This window comes from Accipiter gentilis, chromosome 29, assembly GCF_929443795.1.
Source record: "Accipiter gentilis chromosome 29, bAccGen1.1, whole genome shotgun sequence".
Lineage (NCBI taxonomy): Eukaryota > Metazoa > Chordata > Aves > Accipitriformes > Accipitridae > Astur > Astur gentilis.
In genome coordinates this window covers 19,324,642-19,352,634 of record NC_064908.1, presented here as the reverse complement: position 1 = coordinate 19,352,634, position 27,993 = coordinate 19,324,642, and the positions used below count along the sequence as shown (strand labels likewise).

Below are 27,993 nucleotides of genomic sequence, written 5' to 3'. Positions count from 1 at the left end.
TTGCTCCTTCATATCTCATTTTGACTTTATTTTAAGCAAAAATGCCAAGGTTCACAGCAGGACAGTGCAGGTTTCCCTTGCACGTGGTCCTTGCTTCTGCCAGGCTGCGAGGTGCTGGGATGCAAACGGGCTGGTGTGCAAGGCGAGCAGGGCAGTCGTTCCTCCTGCGCCTTGGCTTCTGTGTGGGAGCCCTTCTAGCACCATCCAGTCCTCCTTCCTGCTGTATTATTTTTCATCGTAGTTCACCCAATTCTGTTGCCACTTAAATGAAGAACAGCGAGGAGAGTTCCCCCCTCCCTCCAGTACAATCCAAGGTGGGGAATGGGAGCAGCCAAAGCACAGAGCTGCTCCAGAGGTCTGGCAAAGCCACCCCTGCCCGTCACCCGAGGCCGCTGACTCCAGGCAGGGATGGCCACTGGGGTGCGTGGAGTCCGTTCTTGCTCGAGGGGGGGAGTGTGTCCATCGGGATGGCGCTTATCCAAGCAGCTCCTTGGTCTTCGCTGCCAGCAGCTTGTCCATCTCTGCCGCAGCGCTGTCTGCCATTTGCTGGATCTGTGGCAACATAGTACAAGTCTGAGTCGTATGCTAGGTGATGCCAGAGTTTAAAGGGAAAGGACTGACTGGATCACCTCCTGGAACAAAGCCTGAAGTCCTAATAAAACCCAAAATAGCGTTGGGGCAATAACTGGTTCTTCCCGGGGGCTCCCACCAGCCCTCAGTGATTCTGTGCCCATGTTGCATCTGTACATTGAGAGCAGGGACTGGTCAAAGGCTCTGAAAAGGGAAGTACAACACAAACTCTTGGCGGAGCTTCGCAAGTGACTTATTTAACGGAGCGACTTCAGGGGAAGGCAGAGTTAGAGACCTGCTGGTGTTGGCACCAGAGAAGAGAGCACTTACCTCACTACCTCCTGCAACCTTTCCACTATTAGAACAAACTAGGTAATAGCAGGAGTGCAGCCTTAGTACATGCTAAGAATTCACACATCAAGTAACAGATGTGTTTATTTCTTGTAAAAAGAAATAAATGGCCATTGTTAAAGCCCTGCCCAGGGATCAGGTCTCCTGGTAACATGGGATGGACATGGCAAGCATGTAAATGGGGCCAAAATGTGCATGCGCTTATTTGAGTGAGTGCAGATAAAGGCTGGAGCACATGGCAGGGGGGGTTATGCACTAGTTTTATGGGACTGATTGAGATGCTCCCAATGTCCGAGGTATATGACGATGACCTTTCTTCATGCTGAAAAATTTGGGTACAAACAAAAATTAGACTTGAGACGCTACCTCTACAAATGCAGAAAACCATCTGTCTGCTCTGGGAGAACTGCTTCCCAACAGGATTCAGTTACAATAGCATAGCCATTTTTCCTGCTTGCACAAATACTCTGTATATCAATGTTTATTTTTGTGAGCACACAAAGAACTGTCCCAAAGCATTTGCAATGTATCTAACTTTAGCTGTTAATAAACAAACAGCTAAAAAGTAATGGCCTGCCTTCAGAGGCATCAATTCAGCAAAACACTTAGGCTTGTGCCTGAGTTTATGCCCAAGTAATTGACTTTAGTGACATCTGCTCTTAGGGAATTAGGCATGTGCTTAAGTATTTTCCTGAATTGGAGCCAAAAAATCCTAACAGAGATAATCTTGCTAGCCTTTTCATTAATAACAAACTGGAGCAATCCTCATTAACACCAGCTGTTTTGCAGTGACCAGGCACTGAGTAAATGGTAGTAAAGCTATGGACGTGGGTTGTTTTGCTCCCCAAGTTCAGCTGGTTTGTGCAACAATCCCTTGTAGTATGAAAGCTTTTGGGGAACATTTTTTTTTCCTGTGTCAGCTTACACTGGTTCATATAATAAATTTGGCTTTGAGATTGAAGCTCCAAATCTGACATAGAAAAAGCAAATACAACAGCCATTGCAGAGTCCAAAAATATTCAGCCCAGGGCCACCCATTCTCCAGCTGGGTTCTCAGTGCTGGAGATCTGTCAGTAAGGGCTGGGACAAACCCACCATTGAGCTGTGAAACATCACAATATGGCAGAAAGAAAAAAAAATTACCTGCTTTTCTAGCAGCCAGATGGTATCTTCAGACACTTTGTTCTTGAACTTCTTTACCTGGTTGATGCTTTTGCTTCGCACCTTTCTCAGGGCCTCTTTGGACTTGTTGGTGGACTGCTTGGCAAGCTTGGCCAGGCTCTCTCTGTGCTCTCTCGTTACCCTAGCAGTGAGGAGAAAGAAAAAACGCCAAAAGGAAAAAGTGTCATGTGTAGCACAGCCAGATTCATTTTCTGCAACGGACTTCGGGTAAATGCCGTGATCCTCTCTGCTGCAGCACCTCTCTGACCGGCCTAGACAGAGCTGCTGTGCAGTACTGAGCTGGGCTGCACAGGGACACCCAAAAGATGGATACGATAGAGCTCGCTCTGCGTGGAGGCCCTACATCACAAGGGCAGAGGGACTTAACAGCTCAGGGCATGTTTTTATCCTGCTTTGGTCCACCTGAGTGAATCGGCCATCTCTGCGCAGCATCACCAAGGTTGTGCACCCTAAGTCTTGAGCCTAGAATGGAAAGTTCCCAGCACAGTCCTAAGCTGAGGGACTTGGACTGAATCTTACTTGTTTTATAGTTGTCACTGCAGTGCCTGAAAGTCATGCTGAAATGTTCAGACTTTCCTTTTTTCTGTTGCCAAAGCATCTGTGGGAAAGAGGGAAAATCCAGCTCCAGACCTGAGAGATGGAGCTGAAAGTGTAATCCCGCAAAGCTGGGAGGAAACCTCCGTCCCTTCCTGAAACTCAGCATCGTCTTCCTGCAACTGAAGAGCCTGAATTATGTACCTGGAAGCTACAGAGTTTATGTTTCACTCAGCCTTATTCCGGCTCATCACGACCAGGTTTTTCCACCACGATGATGTGAATGCCTGGTTTGACATGAGGACGATGCTAGACATGGCTAGCCACAGGTAACTCGGCCCAGGAGAACTTCAGGTCCACCTTCCCCCCTGATGTGGGGCCAGTAACTGCTGTGGTCCCACAAGAAAACGCTCTAATTTCCACCCCATACTAAAAACTGCAGGTGATTAGGGAGTCTGGCCTTCTGAATAAGGCTCAGGAATGGCTGACATGTCACCTCTGCTCTGGTAATGCTCCAGCACCTACAGCTGATCACTGTCAACATCAACTGCTAGTGCTTAACAATAATATTTTAATTATTTTCATGGCTATTGAAGTTTCCAGACCGCCTTGAGAATGAAAAACCCCGGTGCGCTCACTGAGACTCGCTAGCAAGAGAGCGCCCGTCTGCTCGCAGAAGATATTGCAAAATAAACATTTCACAGGAGTATTTAGAAATTGGCTGCAACAGCCTGGGTCACCAAAACACTGAGGCCAAGACTCTTCCTGCAGAGAGCTCAGGAAACGTGGAGTGAGGGCTCCCAAGGCAGCTCTGCCCCTGCACGGGTGTGTGTTACCGGGCTCTCACCAGTTATCTTTATTCCACGGTGCAAGAAGGAATAGGCTTCCCAGAAGGGATTAGTAATTACAGGAATTGGGGATCGCTAGAAAAGCTGAGCAACGACCCATCCCCTGTGTCCCCTCGCAGGCATGCTACCCTCAGCTGGGGGCACCCCGCAAGCAGTGGCTTGGCCCCCCCAGTCTGTCCAGCCAGAGAGAGATGGCCAGTGAATTTCATGTGTGGCAAGAGGCTTCTGGTTAGTGGAGGCTCAAGCCTGGACCGAACCCCTAATTAGAAGTGAGCGGCGTTACTTCTGGTTTCCTCTGCATCCCAACATCACTGCCTTTAGGGCTTCTCGTGTTCGATCTCCCCAGCCAGAGGTCCCGTGGCACACGCGAAACTAGCAAAGCCGGCTCAAAAACAGAGGTCTGGGTGAGGTCAGATTCCCAGGCAGCTTTTTTGGGGGGTGGGGAGTCAATCCCAGCTGCTAAACTTGGGAGGAGGGAGCTAGAAATCTCTCCCATCTCCTGCTGGGTGGCGAGGCAAGCCAGTCCACCGCAGGACTGCCTCAGCTCTGGGAGACTGAGCTTGCCGTCAGCTATTCTCCTTCCCGCTCCTGCTCAGCTTTTTGCAAATTGTGCCGAGGGTATCACTTGCCTGCTTGGGGCTGCCGAGCCTTTAAGGAAATGTTTTTGTTTATGCAGCTCCGCCAGATTTCCTATGCTTCTTGGCACAGGGTCACAGCTTTCATGCCTCCTTGTCTGTCTTTATTAACACCAATTTCTTTTTATCACTGCGCAGTGCCGTGGAGTTTCTCAGAGGGTTTTATGTTCCAGCCAGACTGTGTGTAAATTCTCAGCAATGCTACCAACAATGCCAGAAACGGACACTTTTTCAAGCAGATGCTGTTTCTGGTTAAGGAATCCATCAACACAAGCCAGGCCCACGGTTTCTAAGGACAGTTGTTTAATCCTGCCCCCAGATCTGGGACTTTTAAGCTGTTCTTAGATATGTTTTCTTTTCTGTCTAGTACCCATTGCCCCTACCCCCTCTTTAAAACAAAAAAAAAGCACGAACTGAACCTGGGGAAGGAGTGCCAGAGTTGGGGAACAAGGACAAGGTCCCTGCCTGTCGCCCCTTCCGCTCTCCCCTGCGGGAATGCCGCCCTCCCCTGCAGCTCAAGGAGCAGCGGGCTCAAATCCTGGCGTTCCCCCGGGGACGGTCCTGCCCTGGCAGGATCAGGACAGAGCCCAGTGACTGACGTGCCGGGGTGTTCAGAAACACACACCGCCCCACGGGTAACATCTCCTCTTTTTCTGCTTCCCCCAGAGACCAGCAGTTTAAGCACTGCAACCCTTGGATGCTCCTCTCCCCGCATACAGCAGGAGCAGACCCACAGGGAGGATGACACAGGCCACATCTCATCTCCAACGCAAGACGCTTATGAGGGTAAGAGTAATTTCTGTACCTCAAATGCTAGGAATTTCCTGTGAAGGAGAGAGATCAGTTAAAGGAAAGTAGGCTTAACTAAATTCTCTGCATGCATAATTGCAGATAAACACAGGGTGCAACATATATTGCTTGACAAGAAGCAAGCAAGAGACTTCTGATGATGGGCGATCCAGAGCAACGCAGCTGAGAAACAGCTTTGGGGTTTTTTCAAATGACATTTTTTTTAGTCCTTTCTCCCCATAGTAGGTATCCTTTGCATATTTCTTAAAGGGCAAAGGAAAAAAACCTCACAATGAGTCATTAAACTTTCAAATGAGTCATCTGGCTTTCAGTAAAGCATGTATAAAAATATTACTAATTTACAAACAATATCCAGTGTAACACAATGGGTCCAAAAAAGATGAATCTAAAAATGAGGCAATACCATAGAAGACACAAGGTCAGGTCAAATTCGGCCAAGAGATCAACCAATACAAATGTTCCCATGGCTGGTCTTCTTTCTTTTTTTTTTTTATTTTTTAAACCCTCAGAGAATACTTTTTACACAAATAAATATTGCCTATGCAGTGCTAGCAACACAAACAGGCGAATGCCTTAGGGAGCAGAGGGGATCCTAGCAGGCAGCAGAAGTAAACATGAACGAAATTAGTGTATTTTTTCTGTTAAAACTGCAATGCAAAATCTAAACTAATAGAGTAAATAATGAAAAGTAAACTCCATGTTAAAATGCTCAGCTGAAACACTCTCAAGCACTGAAGCATAGCTGGACCTGCATAAGGCAAAATATGATGCATATGTGTCCAGCTTGATAGGTCAGACTAAAAAGTGTTTTTAATGACAGGTAAGGACAATTCAGGTTTGATTTTATTTTTCCTGTGCCTCCCCTCATGAAAAAGCCAATTTCTGCAGAAACATTATTGTCTCTTAATTTCTGATTTGTTTGCTCATTTTGCACACCTGCCATAATTTTGGCAATTTCACTGCATCTGTCAGACATATATTCTTTTGTAAACACCTTTGGAGTTGGGAAAACGAAAAACTTAGAAAATTTTAAAAAGTAATTCAGGGATATAAGAGGCCTCTAGCAGAATTTTATTACTTCTGCCCTGCTTTGCATTAGAAGGTTTTAAAAGGTTGAAACTGTCCGCTTGTCTTTTTGGTAAGTGGATGAAACTCTGAAAGACCCACTCATGTTACTGAAGAGCGGGTGAGCGAACGGGACTGAAGGTGCCTGCGAGGGCAGATCTGCAGGGCACCTCTCCCAAGCCAAAAACCTCTGAAAACCTCTTTAACTCAGGACTCCTGGGGCTGCCAAGCAGCCAGGGAAAAAGGGGCCAGGAGCAGCAATCCTTACATACCAGAGGAACAAGGGAGCACACTAGGCAGATCTTCCCTGGTGAGAGAAGACTTGTTTTCGCTCTGCAGCACCACAAAAGATAGTGACAGACCATACATGTTTGTTTAAAAAACAGTATTTTTTAAAAGATTGGGATTTGCAGTTTTGGAGTTTCCTCCCCTGCAATTCATATTCAAGGATGACCCAAGTGCCCATTAACAATCAAACCACTGTGCAGCAACCCGGGAGCCTCAGCAATTATGAAGATAATGGTGCCCTCCTCCTCCTCTGCCTCCTCTCCTAAGGAATGGGGGAAGGGCAGGGAACACAGGAAAGGAAAATCAGCAAATAGAATGATAATGTCATTCCCTCTCACCGACAGCAATGGAAAGCTGCAATTAGATTTCTCTGATCAAAATGCTAGATAAAATTCCATAGAATTTTTAAAGTAGATCTAAAGCACAAGAAATACTTGGTTCATCTGTACTGAGAAGTCACCTGCTTGTAAAATGCAGCGCACGTGCAAGGTGTTTGTGCGCACAAGCGGTGTACAGAGCTGTCTTTACCCTTTGTGGGAATTGTTCGCAGCACCCCAGCGCCATGTAAGCCCAGGCTGTGAGACTATGTACATCCACATCTGCCCAGGGTATTTAGATGGCTCCATCGCTGCAGGGTCCAAGCACCCCCAGGAACTCGTGAATTTTCCTTGCACCACCCAAACCTGGGTGAGCAGTGCTACTGCCCCTGTTAGAGGCCGTGTCTACACTAGTGAGTTGCGCAGCACGGTACGAGCGGAGCTGCTGGGAGGTCTCGCTCACCACGGGGTCCAGCCTGGTCCCAGGAACAGAATACGTGTGCGCAGTGGGGGAACACTCGGTGTGCGCCCAGATGGTACCTCTCTGGTTTAATCTGAAAGGAATCCTGTTCACAGGCAGAGACCCCAGCATGCTGCAGCCCAAAACACGTTAAACCGGTATCGGGTATCATCAGGATTGCTTCAAAAGCTCTCTCCTGATCCAAACTGAAGCACTGATGTAGTGGCACCTCCTGCCTTGTCCAAGGGTTGGGAGACACCTGAGATGGGTGAGGGAAGTGATGCTCAGTCCTTGGCCAGGAGCAGCCTGCTTTTCAATCAAATTTCTATACCACAATTTCTACGCAGCCATCAGTTACAGAATGTGTATTACACGAGAAGAGGGAGTGGATATTTTAGTCAAAGCTATCAATTTTCTCCCTCTTTCTTTCATCACTTACTTTTAGTGTTCTCTGCAGCAAGGTGCTATTCACCCCTAATACTACTGGTTCACTACTGCATTACTGCTGTATTTGCTGGTGTAATTCAAGGAATTTACAGTGGGGCAGCAAAGAATCAGCTCCTGAATTAAGGCAATACAGCTTCAAAAGCCTTTGGCTGTCTCCTGCAAAGGGCTGTAGCCAGCTAGGACCAAGTTTTCCTCTGCAGGGGGAAGATAAAAAACAATAAGACCAACCATCAGATGCCAAAATGTGGTGAGTTAGAGCTCAGACACTTGGAAGAGGTTCCACCAGACACTTTTAGGGGCTCAGACTTTTTTTCTGAACCTGAAATACAGCTATTTGGAAAGCAGCTGCATCACAACATTGCAGCAGTCGTGCATGCTTACCCTCTGAAGGGCACTCACTGCAACCTATTGCATTATCTTGCATGATGATGAACTCAGGCAGCCATCAATACTCACTTAGGAATTGGCACCCGAATTATTGTCCCGTCCGCTTCTGGGTTCAGGTTCATGCCGCTCTCCCTTATAGCCTTCATAGCTGCAGCTGTGCTCTGTAAAACAGATCAAAAGGTAAAGGGAATTAGGAAATAATCATTCCCATATGCCAGAACTCTGTCAATAGTTGGCAATCCATCTCCACGGAACATGGAAACATTTACTTCTGTTACCAGTAAGATCAGGAAGTTACATTGGTGCAGAGAGCTTTGATCAAACCGAATGGGAAACTACGGCCCGCTTGGTATCAGGGTAGGGGGGCACAAAGGGGGGGAGAGGGGAAAGGAAGCAACAACAAAAGAAAACTGTTTTGCTTCTTTGAAACTATTTGAATGGTTTGAGGCAACGCAGAGTGAAACCACAATAAATTCCCAAGGCATAGCCTGACTGTGGCAAAGGAGATGAAAGATTCTGAGCATTTAAAAATTCCAGTAGAATGTTTCCCACTAGAAATCACACAGTGCCAATTTAGAAATGTTAACTAACTTAACCACTTCAGCACTACAACCTAACCACATTAAATTGGGGCAGTAGCAGTTGCCTGAGAAATAGCGCCTGTGCCCAGCTCTATGTTTATTTTACAGCTTATTACTTAGGATTAACTTCTCAAAACTCCACCACCACTGGCTGACACTCTGCTCTGCTTAAAAGGTGGGCTGCACAGGTTTGCCTGGTAAATGCAAAGTAATTAAAAGGCTTCCTTCTCCATCCCAGGGCACTGGCGTACCTTTACAGAGTGTCAGGCTTTACAGTTAAATCAGAGTTTTGCCAGGAGCTCCCGCAGCACTCTGCCAGATTGCTTCCTTCTTGACATTGACAATAACAAGACCGAGCGAGTCTGTATTCTTGTGGCACTCGCGTGGCATTTCCTACAAGGCGCATTGCTATTTCTGATACTCTTTGCCATCGTTAACTTTAGCTCCAGGCTGCTGCAGTAGACTGTATTTATAAAGTTCAGCTTTTGTCAACTGAGGCACAAACTAAAGCTCTGCATATTTGTTTAGGTCTCCGATGTGTGACATCACTGAACAAAATGAATGCTCTGCTCGTGTTTTGTAAGACATAACTGCTGTCCTCTAGAACACAACAAGGGCAGAGAAAATGTAACCAAGATGATCTCAGCATGTTAGGAATGTAAACGTGTTATTCTACGGACAGTGCTTGCTCTGTAGGAAGGAAATGCTCAGTAAAAGCTGTGTTGTTTAACATACATATTGGAGGAGATAGAAAGGGGATATATTGCAATATTGCCCCCATCCTCTTGCAGCCCATGAAATAAATAGCTGTGCTTAAAAAACATAGACTTGTTTGATTTTGTAACTCTCGGGCAAACAGAATCTGGCCCTGCAAGTCCTTTTCTATGATTATTTTCTTTCCTAGACTGTTCAGGCATTTTTATTTGCTCTTCAATGCCACGAAGTACTGACTATACGCCGTAAATAATGACATAAAGTAAACACGTCTGCAATGCTTTTAAAGAGTTCAATCTATCCATGAAACAGTTATGGTATAAAACAACTGCATTGAGAGAAATAGTTCTAGCTCTAGTTCAAATGAAAAATGGTCTTTTGGCTTAGAAAGCAAATGTAGGCAATACTATGTAGTGTGATATTTAATTTCTCACATGCCCATTTCTCAGCCTGAGCTCCCACTTGGACATGGGCTAAGTCATGGAGTGACTTCCCCGGTCCTCTCAGCTCTGGCACTCCGAGGGACCTCGGTGCACTCACTGATGAGGGAGCCTTCATTCTTCAAAGCCATTATATACACTGGATACACTTTAAGAAACACTTAGCTATCAAGTGCCTTACACTGACCTCCTCTGAGACTTTGCTGACTTAATTAATTGGGGAAAGCCTTTGCAAAATAAATAGAGATAAGCTTTGGCAAACCTCCAGACCTGGAGCGGGATGAATAGCTAACCTTGTGCTCGTTACTGCTCCTATAAGCAGGGCTGCCCGGCTCTATCTGTGTAAGCCCGCTGCAGGGGACCACAAGTGCTTGATCCTGAGGTGGGATTCAGATTTGCTGCCTCATTTAGGGGCAAGTCTAACTAAGGCTCCTGCAGAAAATTAAAGGAACTTGGCTCTCCCAGGGGATGGGTCAAAGCACCTAATTCGGGTTCTGCCCTGCAGGCACTGCCAAGGGAGGAGCTCGCTAACCTCAGCAGTGCCTGAGTCAGGCCCTAGGACAACACTTAGCACCCGCCCCGCTTAAGTCCTACCAGGGAGGCTTTTCAGAAGCTCCTAGGCTACATCAGCAGCTTCTTCCATGAGCTCTCAGGTGGTGTCACCAGCCCTTGTGATAAGTAAGCAAGTTTTAGAGGAGTCTGATGGTGTCCCCAGCACAACCACAGACTATTCCAACTACATGCCTGGTTCTGTGCATGGTCACATCTTCGTAAGGAACTGAAATGACATAAATACAGCAGGGCAGATGCAGCATTGCTTCCACGTGTGTAATTCAGGTGAACCAAAGAAGAGTGTGTACGTGCTCAAGACTACTGGCTGCTGTAAAACCATGGGAAAACCTGGCAGCGCAGTTAATCCAGGCATCCGGTCTGCGACACGCTCAGCGCCATTTTTCAACCAAGCTCTTGCAGATCCAACTGATGGGAAACCAGTCCCCAAAGCAAAGCCCTCATACTGTAGCATTTATTGGATGCAACCCTGAGAGGAATCACAGCCTGACGGGCAGCACTGAACTCTCGTCTGACCCTGTGCTGCTGCACGTGAGATGCTCTGTGCACCAGGCAGGGCTGAAGAGTCGCTCACCCCATGCCGTCAGCAGCAAAATACCGTTTCTGGATTGCGTCAGCTGCAAAGTGACACGCAGCCCAGCCAGAACTCTCAGCCCTGCCAGGTTTGACTGATTTTGTCTAAATGTTCCTTTGCTCAGCATCAACCTGTTTGTTCCCGTGGTAATTACCTCCCCTCGCAATGCCTTCGGTAACGCGTTCTTACCTCTGGAAAATTGGTCATGTTCACTATAATGAGTTGCGGTGACTTCTGTGAGATCTGCCCCAGCTGGTTCAGTGGAAACTTCCCATCTTTAGTCATCACGATTATGTGATCAAGGGCCCCTCAAAAGAACAAAACACAAGGGAGTTTCAGTATGATACAGCAGTTCACAGCGATGCTGAAGAAAAACACATACGCAGTGTCCCACTTCCCTTCTGGTGTGCAAAATACAGATGTTACAAAAGAAAAAAAAAAGTGTTTATTCAGACTTCAGGTGCCATTTATGTTCATGCATCCCCTGTGGTATTTGCAAGTTAAATATTTCAATATTACTCTAAAGCATGAAAACATGGAAACAGAACTCTTGGTTTTGGTACTAGAATAGGAAAACTAACCAAGATTGTTAAGAATTAAAAGAAAATCATTATTTTTTAATTCTTAGAACTTAAAGAAAATCAAAATGTTGTTATAAAAATCAAGACAACTATTGTCTTTAACTTAGCAGTGTTCTCTTAAAGCCCCCATTTTTTTGTTCCAAGTCCCAAGAGGAGGTGTTGTACGCTGCCTAATTTCAAGTATTCCATTTCTCCCCGAGCTACTCTTAATCTGCTCTCTAGTTTCTGCTGCAAAATGTTAACAGGCCAAAAGGCACACGGGACAAGAGGCACTTTATCAGTGCAATGAAAAAAATACCTATAGTTAAAATAAATAGTTAAGAGACTGAGCTACACTTTCCAACCCCATTAAAGACTGAAGTGCCCCTGCCAGAGCTGGGGTGGTGAATGATTCAAATTTGGTCATTGTTTAATGTTAAAATTTTATCCCTGAAACTTGATACTACTTACAAATATGTACGTTCAGAGTGTTATAGTAACTGTAGCTTAGTCAAATATATTCACATTTCTTCCTAAAACACAAAATTCACTAAGTGAACAAGGCTTGTAGAGGTCACTAACCACAGCAGAAGTAGTTTGTATATGCCAGACACCAGCCTGATGGCAATTTCCAAAAGGCTAATTTAATGGCAATTGGATTTTTCCTGCCCTACTGCACCATTAGCTGACAACCTGCTGCTTCATCACATCTGCAAACAGTTCAGTTAGACACTTTTGACATCTCCCACTTACAAAAGCTATTTCCAGGAAGCTGTTAACAAAAATGGATTCTTCCTGGTCAAGCTCAGGGTGAAGAAAGCCTTTAGTTGGGGATGTCAAGGTTGTAGTAATTGGGTGCCCAGTGAATAACTCAATAAAAAGAAAATCAATTTTGAAAAAATCAGAGTTCTCCATTACTAGGATTGATATCCTTATTTACAGGCAATAGAGCATCATACAAGAAAGTTACCAACCTGGTGACGTTCTAACACTGAGATTTCTGCTGAAATCTTCTTTCAGAGCTTCTACCACTGCCTGCATGTCTTCATTGGTTTCCTCCAAACTGATAATATCCTCAACTAGGGCAGCACTGATATTCACTCTGGCTTGACTCTGCCCTTTACCTTTAGCTGCAGATTACACATAAAATTAATTTCTATTTCTGACAACAGTTAGTTGTTGCATTAGAAAGTAGAAAGAAGATATTAAGACCCCTGCTAGATTCAGAACAGAGTCCAAGATAAACCAAAGTAACTGTATTTTTTAATGAGTAAATAGCCCAGCTCTTGAGCACATAAGCCAAATTATACTTGTAGGTCACGCTGTGTGCATTGACTCCAGGCTGGACTGTGACAATTGCTACCCACTGCCCCAGTGCAGCAGCAGCAACTCCCTGCGGTACCTCTCCCACGGGAAGGGCTAAGGTTTCCTGTACACTGCAACACTGTCAGGCAAACCAGCTCCTCCAGACCTGTGTTCTGCCTAAGTTAGATCAATACTGGTACATGAGATAAAAGGGATAAGAAAAGAAATTCTGGCAACATAGTGAGGGGTTGCAAACACTACAAAAAAAGCCTGCCGCCTTCACCTTTTTTGGTAGCTAGCTGTCTGGTCAGCAGCATCTGATGGACACAGTGCCTGCAGCCATCCAGGAGCAGGGCCGGGCAGCCTGCAGGAGCCTGCGGCAGCCCCCGTATTGTCGTGAATGAAGAACGATAAAGCAGGGAAGGCAGATGACGGAAGCACCTTAGTGCCATAGCCATCGTTTACAGCTCTTCTCTAACTCACCTGGAAAAGAGAAAAGGCATGCTAAAAAGAAACAGATTCAGGTCTTAGCTGTACCTATCAGTGCAAGGTGACAGTTCAACACTGTAGGCAGCGGGTGTGGGCATACTGCAGTGACCAAGAGGTAAATTCAGCGGAAGGGGCTCAGTGGCAGCCAGCCTGTACCCACATTATCTGCGCAGCCTTTGCACATCTGACCAGAGGGACACGGGCAAGTGAAGCAAAACCCGCGTCTCCTAAGCAGGAACAGCTCGTCAAACTATCTGGTATTTGCACGCCAGCTGAGTAGACGCTTTAATTTCTGTCACAGGAGGTTTCAGGCCCCAGCCCCCCGCAGGCTCCCCCGTGTTTACAGGAGTTATTTCAGCCTGGGCCGCCCGGGGCTCGGAGGTGTTACTGCAGCTGCGGCTCTGCTGCGCTCGGATGTGCACAAACACAGACGGAAAACTCGGTCCCTCCCGGACAAGACCGCGATGGCTGCGGGAGCTGACGGCCACCGGAGGGACCGGCCGTTCCCGGCCGCTGGCTCCTCTCCGCCGCTCCGACAACGGTCCCGGGGTCACCCAACCCCCGTGCTCGGGGTACGACGACTGCTCCCACCCGCCCCCCCCCCAACCCGGAGCCCGGCGGCGGGGACCACGCGGGGATCCCGGACCCCCCCCCCACGAGGTCCCGTCCCCGCCACGCGTGCGCGCAGGCCCCGCCCACCGCAGGAAGGGGCCCCGCCCCCTCTCGGCGGGATGCCCCGCCCCTTTATCCGACTCCACACAACCCCACGACACAAGGCCACGCCCCTCATCTGGCCACGCCCCCGCCGGTTCCCTCTCCTCAGGACGCGCCGGCCCGGCCCCGCCTCGCCCGCGCGCTCCCCCGGTGCTCCGCGGAGGCCCGGGCCCGGGGATTGGGGACCGAAGACATTGGAGGACCGCGGATTGGGGGGACCGGGGACCGAAGATTGGGGACCGGGGGCGGCGAAGGGGAGGGGAAGGGCGTGCGTCCGCCCGCCGCCTGCCTCACCGTCGCGCAGCCCTTCGCCTTCCTGCCGGCGTCATCGCGCCGCGCTACGGCGTGACGTCAGAAAGCGGCGCCAGGGGCGGGGCGAGGCCTACGCGAGGACGGAGCGGCCGCGGCCTCCGCGGTCCCGCGGTGTCATGGTGAGTGCGGCCCCGGCCCGGCCCCTCGGCCCCGGCCCGCGTCCCCCCAGCCCTGCCCCGCTCTCACTGGTGCCCTCCGCAGAGCCATGGAGCCGGGGCGCCAGACGCTGCCGCTGGAGAACGCCTCCATCCTCTCCGAGGGCGCCCTGCAGGACGGGCACCGCCTCTGGATCGGCAACCTCGACCCCAAGATCACCGAGTGAGTGACTCCGAGCGCGGCACCGGCCCTCCCGGGACACCCACACCCCCTCTCCCCGTCAGCGGGCCCGCCTCCTCCGGTCCCTCGGGGACGCCGCCTCCCTCCCGCTACCCCGCCCCCAGCAGCGGTACCGACCCCCCCCCCCCCCCCCCGTTACCCCCGTGGACGGGGCCGTTGTCGTCCCCCCCACCGGCAGCGCAGCCCCCCCCCCGGGGCAGTGCCACATCTCCTGCCCTCCCTGGTGTCCCCTCACCAGCTCCTGCCCGGTCCCTCCCCAGCCCTGGCTGCCCCCGAGGGCCCAGCGTTGGGTCCGAGCGCTGCCCACCCTCCGGTCCCCGGTACCGGGGCTCGGCCGGGTGTGGGGTGGGTGACAGTTTGGGGGACCCGCGTTGGGGGTGCCCCCCGTGCCCAGGAGGGCAGAGCAGGCTGCAGGAGCACGGCCAGCTCTTGGCTCTGCCCCCGCAGCGAGGTGTGACAGTCGCTCGCTCCGGTGGATTCGCCAACTGGTCCCAGTTCCCACGGCACTGGGTGGGCGGCCCTGTGTCTGGTCGGTGCCGCCGCCTGGCAGCGGATGGCCTGACGTTTGGGGGGTTGGCGGGGGGCTTTGTGTATGTGGGGTGTCTCCAGGGCTGCGGTGGCCCCGCAGACCTTGGGGTCAGAAGTAAGTGCTTAACTACCGCACCCAGCGGTGCTCTGAGCCACCGCTCGGGCTGGAAGCCCAGGGGTTGAAAACATCCTTGTTTTCTAAACTAGGGAAATGTTAGAATTTTAGCTTTGAGACTGTCAGGGTGACTAAGAGCCTTGTGTTGTTATTTTGCTGGTGTCAGGTTGTACAGGGGAGAGTTACTGGAGTAACTGAGTGGTAACGAGGTAGGGCACAGTGTGACTGGCTGCTTATGGTGGATAAGCGTATAAATCAAACGTGTGTGTATGCATTTTGTGTTTTCTCCAGACTACAGATAATTATCTTCTGAACAATCATAATATTTGCACAGCTAAATTGTCAAGGAAATATGACTTGCTGTCCAATATTTGGATAGTGTGCTGAGAAATAAGTAGGTTGTATTAAAAAACCCCAAAACCCCAAAGAAAACGGTTTGGGGTTTATACACTTTTAAGAAACAAGCATTTTTGATTGACTATTGTATATATCTGTCATGGAATACTTCTTCTTCCTGCTTCTTTTTGTGTGTGTGCAGGTGCTAGGTTTTTATTCTAAATGTGGTTCATCTTAACAGAGCAGTTTTCTAATAGCCTCTAAATGGAATCATTAATGCATTGTGCTTTTCAGCCATTCAGCTTTGGGTGGCTTCTGCATTAATTACCATTTTTATCCCACAGCTATGTTACTCTGGTTTGTCCACATTCACTGACCACATAAAATTAGATATAGGAGTTCTTGAGTGTGTTGTTTACTGGGTCCTTGAAGATTCAGGAAACTGGGTTAGTGTAAGGGGAAGAATAGTCGGTGTTTGTAAATGCATTAGGTCCTTCACTTCCCAGGTTGATCATTAATGGTGTTTTTAAAGACCCTTTCAGTCTAGCTTGTTCCTCTGAATCTAGGCCAGACAAGTAATGGCTTTATGTGGCAAAATTTAGTGTTTTCGTAGATAAGGTGAAATGAGTTTTGTGGGCTTCAGCTGGCTTCTTGCATGGGCAGGCTGTTCCTTTTCAAATAACCTATTGCAGATGCGTGAATTCAACAGTCCAGGTGTGGGGTACGGCTGCCCTGGTACCCTCGCTGCCAGGGACTGTGTCCAGAGCAGCATCACAGCTGTGGGCAAGGGGCTTCGTTCTCCAGTGCCATCAAACCTAGGGGTGCTTCCATGCTACTAAATGTTTAAAGTTTGCCCAGTGATGAGTGACAGAGCTTGTTGCTTATTCCAGGCTCTATAATTCTTGCTTTTGCTTTTGCTTTAAAAATGGCTATTCTCTTCTGCAAACTGTATTGTAATCTCTGTTTCCTTGTAAATTAAAAAAAAAAGAGGAAGCTTCTTTTAACACGTTCTCAGCATAGAGAGAAAGACTGGTTCTGTGTCAGGTCAGTAAGTTTCTATAACTCATCTTGGCCCTTACTTTCTTATCCTAAGGGCTTACATCTCTGCTCATACTTGCTCATCTGAATTATCCCTGCTGAGGTTACTAATCATATGACTGAAAACATACACCTGAAAACTAAATAGCTGTTTCTTCATTTGCTGCTTTTATCTGATCTTTAAAGGGTTGCCTCTGCAATTTCTATGTTAGATTTAAGACGGAGTAAAGTTGATTGAGTTGTTAGCAGAGTTAATAACTGGTTGTGACTTTCTCGAACAGAAACGAGTTCAGAAAGTCTTGAATTACTCCAAGACTTCCATTTCGAGAGCAACCTATAGCTGCAATCAAGCACTAGGGAGTTAATAGGTAACGTACACATTTGAGCACAAGCTGCAGTAATAGGAATTTATAAATATAGGGCTGCCCACAAATTACAGCCTGCAAGTTGATGGCTTATAGGAGGCTGTTGCACATACTGAGTAACTGTGAGTCAACTGGGAGTCTCACAGGATCCTGAACACTGGCATACCCTACGTACTGGTGTATGGTGGGTCTTTTGGTGGGCATTCCTCCTTACCAGTAATGTTTGTTTGTTTGGGTGACTTCTTTTATCCAGCATCCTTAAAAGGTTGTTCTGCCTGTGGAAGAAGATAGTATTAGGAGTCTACTGAGTGTATTTTTAGAGCTGGAAGGAGGCAAGCGGGCACCATAGGACCTTGCAGCTGTTCATGACACAGGACACTGTCTCCAGGCACTTCTGATGCTGACTGATCCCTGCTGCGGGGCCTGCCATGGCAGTCCACGAGGAGAGCAGCAGATGGTCGGTTCTGGGTTTGGTATCACTGAGCGAGGAAGCTGTGGAGTCTCCTCACCATCACTGTGAGCATTGCGTGGTGCAGCATTTGTCCCCCAGCTGCACAGTAGAATAGGAGATGTGCTGTGGAACAACTGTTTGTTCACATCACCTCTCAGTGCTCCTGTCTCTGGGGGAAAAACCTGTACTTTAGTTACATCTGCTGTGTGGCAAGCGGAGTAGGACTGCCTCTGCCCATTCCTGTTTGTAAAGCCTTTTGAGACTTTTCAACATTTTGGACAGGCAAAAATTTCATTTTCATCTCTGTAATTACACATACATATTATCTAGTTTCCAGTAGCCTTTGAATGACCATTCATTTTCCATGGGTATGAAATAGCGGGTGTTCAACTTCCTTGGCTGTTCTGCCACTTGTCTAGGATCCCATCGTGATGAGTCTCACCTAGAAAACAATGTGTGCGTAAGTTGTTGTTACAGACTCCTACTGACTCCCAGTGGGGCAAATTCTTCGCAATAATAGGTTTCGCATGTGGCCCGGTACCTTTGCGGTATCCTTGGGACAGCATTGTTCAGAGGAAGCCTTGCCTGTGTTTGAATAGCACTCAGGGTGCCAGGAGGAAGAGTGGAGGAAAAGGAAATGGGGGAACTGCTGGTTTGTCTCGCATTCACATCAGATGACAGGAAGTGGAAATTGAGGTTGGCTGCAGTGATCTGCACAGCACGGTGAGGCCACATCTGTGCGAATAACTTCCAAGCTCTGGATAACCCAAGTCGTTGCCATAGTAAAGCTTTTTACATGTTCTCACTTTTTTTTTTTTAAAGTTTCGGGTTTTCCGTGATGTGTCTTCCTTCAGTACTGAAGTCCTCTTGGCTTGGAGAACTATTTGTCAACTTACTGTTAATGCCCTTGCTATATTAACAGTAACAAGTCATAATCACAGCCTGAAACTTTTAGTTGTACAAGACTTCAATTTGAGCTGTTCCATGAAGAGTAGGTGACCTGCAGTTGTAAAAATTGCATGCATGGTTGGAAAATAGCATTTGCATCATCTACGTCCTAAAGATTCTAAATAAAATAATTACATAGGTTCTTCTAGACTCTTAATGAAATTTGTTTGAAAGAAACAACTACCACTTTGCTTCTAAGAAAGTACTATTTGAATGCAGAGGTTCTCTGGAAAAAAAAAAACCAAAACACAAAGTGTTGCGCTTAGCAGGGCAACTGCAGGGTTTTGTTGTTGCTAAACAGAATGCAGTGAGAATAATAGTTGCCCTTCCACTGCCTCTGTACTTGCCAAAAGAGGAGCAGCATTCTGGGGATAAGGACTTTATTTTCATACCACTAAAATTGGAAGTGCTTTTCATACAATATGTTTACAGAAACAAACCTGAGGCGCATTTACGCATTTTGGAAGCTCTGAAAGTTCAACAGGAGGGGTTTTATATATACATCACATCTCCAAAGTCAGTGTTTTTACTTGTATGTCTGTGACTGCTTGTTGGTAGCTTGAGGTGTGGTGGTGAAACTTGGCGACTGTGTAACCAGCTCCTTTTTTTTTCCTGGCTCTTGCTTTTTCTGTCTCCTTTGCCACCTGAGCAGAGACTGAGGGTTTGTAGGCCTCTTGAAAGACCATGTGCTTCATCTCTATTCCGAAGGATGTGGGAAGCCTTCCATAATCAATTACAATGTGCATATTCCCCTGGGAGATAACTTGGCCCTTCTGCATCTGCACTGCTCATCTGAACACTTGCTGCACCTTCACCTCTTTAAAAGTGCATATCCTGAATGTCCACCGTGACCCATCCTGTGAGATGACTCACATTCCTGGAACTTTCTTGCCTGGCTCCTGAAGCTTAACAAAGGGCTAAAGCCCTTTTCAAACATCCTATCAGGCTTTATTAGGAAAAATGTTGTCTGCCCTTCCTATTTAGACTGTCCCTAAAGTTGCCTGGTGTATTTGGCTGTATGGGGCCGCTACTGACCGTTCATGTCTGGACATGCAAGGTTTCATCCGGTGCCTGGTGCTCCATCTGCACTTTGAGTTATCCTGGTAGGCTTTCAGAGCACTGAGTGTTATCCTGCAAGCTGAAAATTGGGCATAGACTACGTGTCTTGCTAATGAATGCTGTACAGCTGAGCAGGAGAAGAGGAGTCCTGACTAAGATGGCCTTATTAAATCCTTAGACAATTCTTAAACACTAGGGATAGGGTCAGGCAGTGAACTAGTAATAGGTGTAATTTTCCTTCTAGGTCAGCTAGTGTTGTTAAACACTTTGATCCCAGGGAACCAAAAAAAAATCTGCAAAGAACTTTCAGGATTAGATGTGGTCTGTACAACAAATGTGCTCCTTATTTTAAGTTGCTCAGTGCACTGGATACTAAGCAGACAGATTTACTCGGCTTTCCCAGTTTTATTAGAAACAGCACACTTCCCACTGGATGGCAGGAAGATAATTGGCTAAATAAGTGTCTGACTTTCATGTGCATGTTGCTGAAAGGCTGTCTGAGCCAGAAGCACTGGCAGATTTGGCCTGGATGATACTCAGGTCTGTCTGGTGCCCTTTTTTGCCTGGTCTACTGTCAATTCCTGGTTGCAGTTTGTTCTGCTTATTCTTCTGTCTTCCTGCTTCCCCACCTCTACCAGGCAAGTGAGAGAGGGGATGCATTTCTGTATGATCTGGCCATGTCCTTGTCAGTGCACCGATACTGCTTGGCACAGAGAAGGGGTGGGACTAGCAGTGCTTGTACAGGGAGAGAGAAGGCAGCAAGAATAGTGGGAATCCTGAGGGATGCAGGGTGCTGTGGACTGTGGACTGCTTGTGGGAGAAGAGGAATACATGGGATGGAGCTTCAGGTGGTCACGTCAGGGCTAGGGAGGGGGACACGTGATGTTTATGCTTGAAAGTAGGTGTGATTTAGAGAGGCAGGAGGCAAAGCCCTCCCAGGGCTTAGGGAGCCATTGCATAATTGTCCAAAAGCCAGCTATTAGTAGATCTTCTGCATGCCCTTCAGCTAGCACTGCTGAGAGGGAAGCTTTGTGCCTTGGGGTTCTAGAGCAATTGCTGATAATGCAGCTCTGAGCTATGGATGCTGAAGAGTTGATGTACAGGGCACCCAGCTCTGCGGGTATTTGGAAATACATGAATGACACAACTGAACTGCTTATGTTACTGAGTGTGAAACGTGCGTGTGTGTCGGGGGGGGTCCTCTCTATCTCCTCACTTTCAAAGTGGTGGAAGGTGTCATAAATGTCTTCTCTCCCCTTCAGATACCACCTTCTCAAACTCCTTCAGAAGTTTGGCAAAGTAAAGCAATTTGACTTTCTCTTTCACAAGTCTGGTGCTCTGGAGGGGCAGCCGAGGGGTTACTGTTTTGTAAACTTTGAAACCAAACAGGTATGTTGCTTTTATCTAAAATTCTGATTTAAATGCCTGGCTTCTTTCCCCATCTTTTTTTTTTTTTTTTTGGTAATGTAAAGCTAGAACAGGAAGGGATAAATTAAATACCTTGTCCACACAAACCCACAGACTCATAACAGCTCCACTCTGTGACAGCCACTTTGTGACTGCTCCTGGAAGTAGCAATAGTGATTTCCTTTCTCCTCTGCTGCCTTTTCCTGAATCTTGCTTTCTAATGCTAATCAGAAGGGGCCAGTTCTTTGGTCCACTTTTGTAGTGAGCTCATGGAGTTGTACCATGGAGATGCTGTGATCCATGCAGAGCCTTGGATCAGCCTGCCAGACCATCTGAAATCCAGAACTGCTCTGAAGTCCTCCTAGTTTTTATTTTGGCTTCATGAATGCACAAACACCAACTTGTGTGATGCTGCTGGATGTACAGCATGACACATCTGCAGCATCCTGGAGTGAACTGCCCCTGGCTGTCCGTTTGGGGTTTTAGCTCTTGTTACAAATCAAAATTTCAAGTCACGCTCACCTGCAACATCAGAGTTGTAGTTATTTTGTCATAGTTCTGCTAGAATCGTTCAAAAGTTAGGAAGAACAGTGTGTATAGAGGCTGCTTGTGGTTGTATGACCCCATCCTTTTGCTGTGCAATTGCTGGTAAGGATGTCAGAAGAGCCCTGGCACAGTGTGTTAGCTCTAGAAAATTATTCATAGCAAGGTGGAACAACATTGCAACATAAATCTTCAACTGCTGTGAATCAAGTTTTATGGGAGTGTCCCAACACTGAGATTCCACTGCTGAGCCTAGAACAGGACCAAATGGATAATGACCCCAGTGCACATGAGCAGGATCTGGAATAAGCATAGATAGGTGTTAATGAGGCATGTGTAATCACTGTAACGACTCACGGTATTTTCTAGAGAAATTCCTGTAGCACAAACCTCCCTCAGAATGCTGTTCCAGTAGCCTCTGTGTTTGGTATTTTCAAAAGTCCTGACCATTTTCCCCATTTCCTCCCCCAAAACAAGTGAAAGAATAAACCAGTAAGGCTGATAAAAGTCTGGTTACTCAGATGTTGGAGTCTTCCGAAGATATTCCTGGATTGGGATACAATGGGATTAACTTTCTTTGCTGTCAGTTAGCTGTACTTACAGAAGACTGATTAACAAAGAAAAAAGGCTCTTTACATCTGAGTCGGTTTTGACTAAAGACTTGCTTTGTTTATTGAACTGTCTTCCTGTGCAGGAAGCAGAAAAGGCGATCCAGTGTCTCAATGGGAAGCTGGCCCTTTCCAAGAAATTGGTGGTGCGGTGGGCACATGCACAAGTCAAGGTAAGGTGGGGGTTGTAAATAAGAATTGCTTTTAATTTGCAAAACTGAAAAACTCTTAATATTAAGGAACAATTCTTATCAAGGCTGTCCTAGCCTGGCAAGATAATTTCAGTCTATTTTAGGAAATAACTCTCACAGAAATGGTATTAACAATCTACCACTACTCTTGTCTACCTGAACTGTGCTGGATTAGCTCTGCGTAAGAATAGGCCATTTAACCTGATGTTCTTTGTAAGGGCGTTTCTGATACGAGCGGTGTGAGCAGATTACATCTATAAATGTCCACGTTTTAACTTTTCCCAAACTTAGTGAGTGATTGGCTGAAGGTTTGAATCTTTCCCTTTGCGGTTTTGCTCCCTTTTTGGATAGGAGATGCATGGAAATTCCCAATTACCAAGTACTTTGTTCCACTTCTGAAAGCACTCATGTGGCAGCCGCTCTAATTACTTCCGACTTTAAAGCAACATATTTCACATCTAAGCTAAATATCCTTTTATTGCTTGCTCTGTCAAATAAAACATCACATTTTTAATATTAACTTGGGCAGCACCTTCTGGAACATCCTTGTTTTAATTTTTTCAAATTCTTCTCTTGTTTCCTCTGCAGTTATTTACTATCTGGTATTTCATAAAGCAATTTATTTTGAATAACTTTCTTTGCAGATAAACGGATTTTCAGGGAGGGGGGAGGGGAGCTGCTCGTTGCTATTTTCCTTTGGGTAGTTTGCTTTTAGCATGTGTCGATTATCCTACAAGCAGCTTCCTACCCTTTCTCTTATCAAGCGTACTAGTGCATCTGTTTTGGATGCTAGAAAAAAACAAAAACAGGTATCTTCGTTAAAGGAGACCATGTTGTTTTAATTACTGGCTTCAAGGGCTCCAGGCTCTTGTCAGCACATCCAAGCTTGCGCAAATCCAGTCTCCATTTTCTATAGCTCTGTAGCTACTAGAGGGCCACGTGCTTCCGGATGCCTGAAGAGTGATCAGGCCGTAAAAGGAGTTTCAGCCAGAGGAGTGAGTGTCTGCTCAGCTGGGAGTTCAGCAGGGTAGCGAAGTGCTTGGCTGTCCAGGGTATGGTGAAGAACATGCATAAATAATCAGTTCAGTTTGCATGGCACTTTCTAATCTGTGAATGGAAAGATTTAACAACACAAAACTTTGGCTTATGGTAACAAGTGTTTATTTTAGACAATACCAGCACCATGCTAAGTAGTTTAAGGATGAGTGGCCAAGGCTTAGCAGATACTGTTGGTTTGAGCAGCCCTGCTGAAAAACAAACCTGACTGTGTGCCAAGCGAAATAAGGAAGCAGAACACTGCAAATAGTTCAGGAGGCCCGTTGCCCGCAGAGATGACAGACTCACAAGCTGCTTTCTACAGAATGGAGGTGGTTCCTAACTGGTCTCTTCTTTTTTTTTTTCTTTTTTTCCCTTTGCTCCCAGCACTGCACGATTTTTGTACAGTCATGTGCTTGGGCTACCTCCTGACTCTGCACAATGTCTGTATAAAGAGCATAGCAATACAGTACAGTAGTTACCTTAAAATTTATGATCTTTGCTTCATGCCTTATATAGAGGGGAACAAGAAGTGATAAGACGGGGTAAGGTTTAAGGATCCATAGTACAATGCACATAAATGTTCAGTGTCAGAGTCTACGTTCCATATTGGTACTAACAAATACTATGGTTGGGATTTGTTTCAGTGTTTGGTCACTGTCCTGGTTTTGGCTGGGATAGTTAATTTTCTTTCCAGTAGCTGGTATAGTGTTATGTTTTGGATTCAGTATGAGAAGAGTGTTGATAACACACCGGTATTTTCAGTTGTTGCTAAGTAGTGTTTAGACTAAGCAAAGATTTTTCAGCCAGCAAGAGGGCTGGAGAGGCACAAGAAGTTGGGAGGGGACACAGCCAGGCCAGCTGACCCAAACTGGCCAAAGGGGTATTCCAGACCATGTGACGTCACGTCTAGTATATAAACTGGGGGGCGGAGGGGGGCAGGTTGCTGCTCGGGAACTAACTGGGCATCAGTCGGCGAGTGGTGAGCAATTGCACTGGGCATCACTTGTTTTGTATATTCCAGTTCTATTATTATTATTATTAGTGTCATTATTGTTATTTTATTATTGTTATTATAATTATTATTTTCTTCCTTTCTATCATATTAAATTGTTCTTATCTCAACCCACAAGTTTTACTTTTTTTTCCTAATTCTCTCCCCATCCCACTGAGGGGGTGGAGTGAGCAAGCAGCTGCATGGTGCTTAGTTGCTGGCTGGGGTTAAACCATGACAGCCACCAAAATAATTCCTAGCAAAAGCTTCACAAAATCTGAAGTGATGTTAATCCAACTTTAAAGCGTATCTGTGGGCAAATGTTTCTTTGTTCGTAATTCCAGCTGACTTCAATCCTTAATCTCTTGTTCACAGAGATATGATCACAATAAAAATGAGAAGATCCTTCCAATCAGTCTGGAGCCATCTTCCAGCACGGAGCCGCCCCAGTCTAACCTAAGGTAGGAGATGAGAGGTGACCAAGCCGGGAGTGGTAGGGAACTAACTTCTTCCAATTTCAGTAAGATCAAGAGTTGTTGGCATCACGTTTGTGCTAAAAATCTAACATGGCAGCAAAGGAGTTTTTAAAAGGGCAGCATGCTGCACAGTAACTCATTTGACGTCAGGCACCTCAGACTTGAAGTTCATTTTCTAACGTGTGAAGCTACTAGGGCAGTAGGAAGAAAAAGAGGTGAGGAGAGGAATTGGGAATATGTAACATTCCAGCTCCTTTGGGCAGAATGTGCTTTGCATTTCTTCATATGAATATCAGTGAGAGGTTTTGTACTGTACTAATTTGAGTAAGCAAGAATTTCTTATGAGCAAGAATTTCTGCTATAGTGGCAAATGATTAAAAATCACAGGTAGTACTTCACGTAAATTTTTATTTTTTTTTTGTCAGCATTAGGGCCAGTAGGTCTTCTCTGTGGGATGTGGTTAAATTCTCCAGTCCCTCTGTTTACCTAAAGCACGTAGTGCTGCTTTGCTAATTCACAGTGTGATTGAAAGGTTATGTCATTTTTCTTGTGTGTTCTGTCAGTGGAACCCTATAAGGAACCGGGACTGGGGATAATGAATTTGCCTATAGATAAAATGAGCTTGAAATTCAGAAGGAACATGATAGGAAGTAATGAGTAGAGAGACTTGAGCCATGCAGATTGTTAGCTACGTCAGTGGCACGAAGGAATTGTGTTAGTGAGGATGGATGCTGCAAGAAGCCACAGCAGAGAAGGGAACATTCCTCGGTCCATACCCAATGGAGGACAGTGAATAACAAAAGTCCTAGGAATTTGGGGTGTAACCTAGGATAGCTTCTCCCTCTGGGATAAACCCTGCTAATGCTGAAATAATGTTTCTTCCTGACCTAATTAGAGTCTGGGGTTTTCCCATCCCAAGCGGTCTTGTAGCTGGGAGGAAGTCTGGCTTTCATTTCTCTGCTGTTTCCAGCAGCCTTGTCTGAGCTGTGCTCTCTGCTGCACATGCTCAGACCTCTTTAAATGACATCATTTTGCATGAGGTAGGAAGCCTTGTTGTGTACTTGTCTCGCTCAGTGTCCTCAAGAAAGTGCTGAGTAGGTGCAAGGACCGTTATTTTGTGGTGCTGTGATATATCTTGGAGGAGCAAATCCGCGCTGAGGGTTGAAATGAAATAGCGTGGGCTTTAAGCAGTAGGTTCCTGCCTCCCAACTTCATGCTGCTTGTGAATGCAGCAATGGGGGCTGCCTAGCCCCTCCTCGTGTGACTAAGTATTCGCCTGTCAATGAAATCTCTGGATTGCTGTAGTCTGATTCCATGTGAAGATCAAGCTCAATTTCTCTTCTGCTTTTCCTCTTTCCAGTGTCAGTGCAAAAATAAAGGCCATTGAAGCCAAGCTGAAAATGATGGCAGAAAATCCAGATGCAGAATACCCTGCAGCACCTGTTTATTCTTACTTCAAACCACCGGATAAGAAAAGGACTACTCCTTATTCCAGAGCTGCCTGGAAATCTAGAAGATGATGCTTATGAATGGATAATGGTAGCAAGAAACACTGCTTTGTATACCTGGAGTCCTCCAATGCTTTTGTACTTTGTAGAGTGAGAAGGATACTGCCACCTGAGCACAACACCACTGTACGTGGCACAGTGTTTTGTAACACCTTAGGTGGTCTGCTGAATACTCCTTACTGCCAGCGCAGCCTCACAGCTGAACGCTGTTCAGAAAAGTAGGTTCCCTTCAAAGCCTCTGATGAACACGCAGACAACCTCTCGTTAGTGTGCATTCATTAGCAAGATTAGAAACAGTAACCAGTGTGTGGAGTAAAGCACATCCAAAAATACTCCATTTAACTGATTACTTTTTAAAGTATTTTTGAACAAAAAGTATTCCGATTCATGTTTTTAACGGAGGGGAAGCACTTGGTTTTGATTAACATTCTGTAGTTACCATGGAAAACTTTTTCATCTCAATAAAACTCATTTTAAATAGATTTTGCAACACTTTTAGTAACTGTGCATGCAATATTTTATATGCACCAAAGCAAATTTGTTTTGCATTTTGATTTGCAAACTTTAAGGTATTCCTTTGTGATGCAATAACCTTAAGATAATGACACAGCACAGGTATTTTCAGTGTCATTTAGGCTGTAGGTATGTGCCTCCATGTAGGAATTGGTGTATTTACACACCACTGAGGTCTGCGCCGTGCCCTAAGCCTCAGAGCGCAGCAGCGACATATCTAATGTTTCGTTCAGTAATCCCCTTCAGTGGCAGGTCTTCATGAACCAGATGTGACAGCGTGAGAATAACACTGCAGCCTCCGAGACATCTGTCAAGCACGTGACCTCAGCGTTTGCCCACCAACCAGTCTGACTTGCGGTTTTCACTGACCGGTAGAGGTGGTCGGTTGCCTCTTGGTGTAAAGTGGCACAAGCGTTTGTGGTGAAATGGTTCTGCTGTGTGCTGAGGATTACCTGCACCAGGTGCTTAATTTACAAGTCTGGCAGACAGCATTTTGCTTAAACCATTTGAGCTGCAGCACATCTTTCTCCCTAAACGTTATCTGCAAAATAGAAATGTGAGGGGAAAAACATTGCCTGGCAGCGTTTTCTCCTTAGTACACCCGGAGTGCTGTGAGTGTGTGTGCGAGGGGGTTGTTGGAGAACGTGTGCGCTTGAGTCCAGGAGGTACCGGTCTGATTTTGCCGATGCCTGCTCTCTAGTCCTCTCTAGTCCTGTCAGTGGTGAATCTTTACCTCATCGGTCGCTCTTGAGTTGCTTCCCCAAGCTGGTTAACAGTGGTTTCAAACAAGAGGGAACAAAATAATTTTTAAACAGCCCCTGGTTTCTGTACGCAGGTGTTGCTCACTGGCATGGCAAAGTAAGGTTTATATTCCTACAGCGGCGCACCTACCTCCAAGCAGAGCACGCTTCCTGCTTCCGAACCGAGCATCTGGAATGGACCTGTGCATGTCTATGATGGATGGATTGTTAAAAGCCTGAATTGTTCAAAACTAGGTCTCGTGACGTTAAATACTTGCTGTCTAGTTTTTGGGTACCTGAGTAAAGAGAAAAGTAGTATCATTGGGAGTTTGTACCCCTATGAATGTCAATAACACCCATTTACATTCCTCTGTGAACAGCCTGTGTTTTGTTCTTGCGTGGTCTAACGTTTGTGGTCCTCCGTATCTGTGTTATTTAGAACAGCAATCAATTCTATTTCTATTAGGAATTTAGAAAATATCTAGATGCAAATCGGGTATGTCGTCGTGTTCCCATCAGAAACATACTTTGATATTTATTTGTATTTAAATACAATTTGTTGAAATTCTTACAGCTCTAAATAAATATTTAAAATGCATGTTTTCCTCCAGGAAAGTGAGGGTGGCAAGCAGGAAGTGAGGGTGGTAAA

At 46.4% G+C, this 27,993-nt stretch overlaps 2 protein-coding genes across 3 annotated transcripts; one reads left to right on the top strand and one right to left on the bottom strand.

Moving 5' to 3' along the window:
* MRRF (mitochondrial ribosome recycling factor) lies at positions 1 to 14,182 on the bottom strand. Of its 2 annotated transcripts, XM_049832045.1 has the most exons (7): positions 14,136 to 14,175; positions 12,922 to 13,121; positions 12,308 to 12,463; positions 10,963 to 11,081; positions 7,964 to 8,055; positions 2,065 to 2,224; positions 1 to 552 (listed from the first exon to the last, which is right to left on the bottom strand). In XM_049832045.1, exons 2-7 carry the CDS (start codon positions 13,094 to 13,096, stop codon positions 475 to 477), a joined length of 780 nt encoding a protein of 259 aa, XP_049688002.1. In that variant the 5' UTR covers positions 13,097 to 13,121; positions 14,136 to 14,175; the 3' UTR covers positions 1 to 474. The 2 variants fall into 2 exon arrangements, with proteins under 2 accessions (XP_049688002.1, XP_049688003.1); XM_049832046.1 differs by lacking the exons at positions 1 to 552; positions 2,065 to 2,224 and adding an exon at positions 7,135 to 7,319 and having other exon boundaries at positions 14,136 to 14,182.
* RBM18 (RNA binding motif protein 18) lies at positions 14,160 to 27,721 on the top strand. The gene is made up of 6 exons (XM_049832047.1): positions 14,160 to 14,272; positions 14,355 to 14,471; positions 20,592 to 20,718; positions 21,974 to 22,060; positions 24,483 to 24,568; positions 25,944 to 27,721. The coding sequence occupies exons 2-6, from the start codon at positions 14,359 to 14,361 to the stop codon at positions 26,101 to 26,103; spliced, it is 573 nt and encodes a 190-aa protein (XP_049688004.1). The 5' UTR covers positions 14,160 to 14,272; positions 14,355 to 14,358; the 3' UTR covers positions 26,104 to 27,721.
* Positions 27,722 to 27,993: the final 272 nt, after the last annotated feature.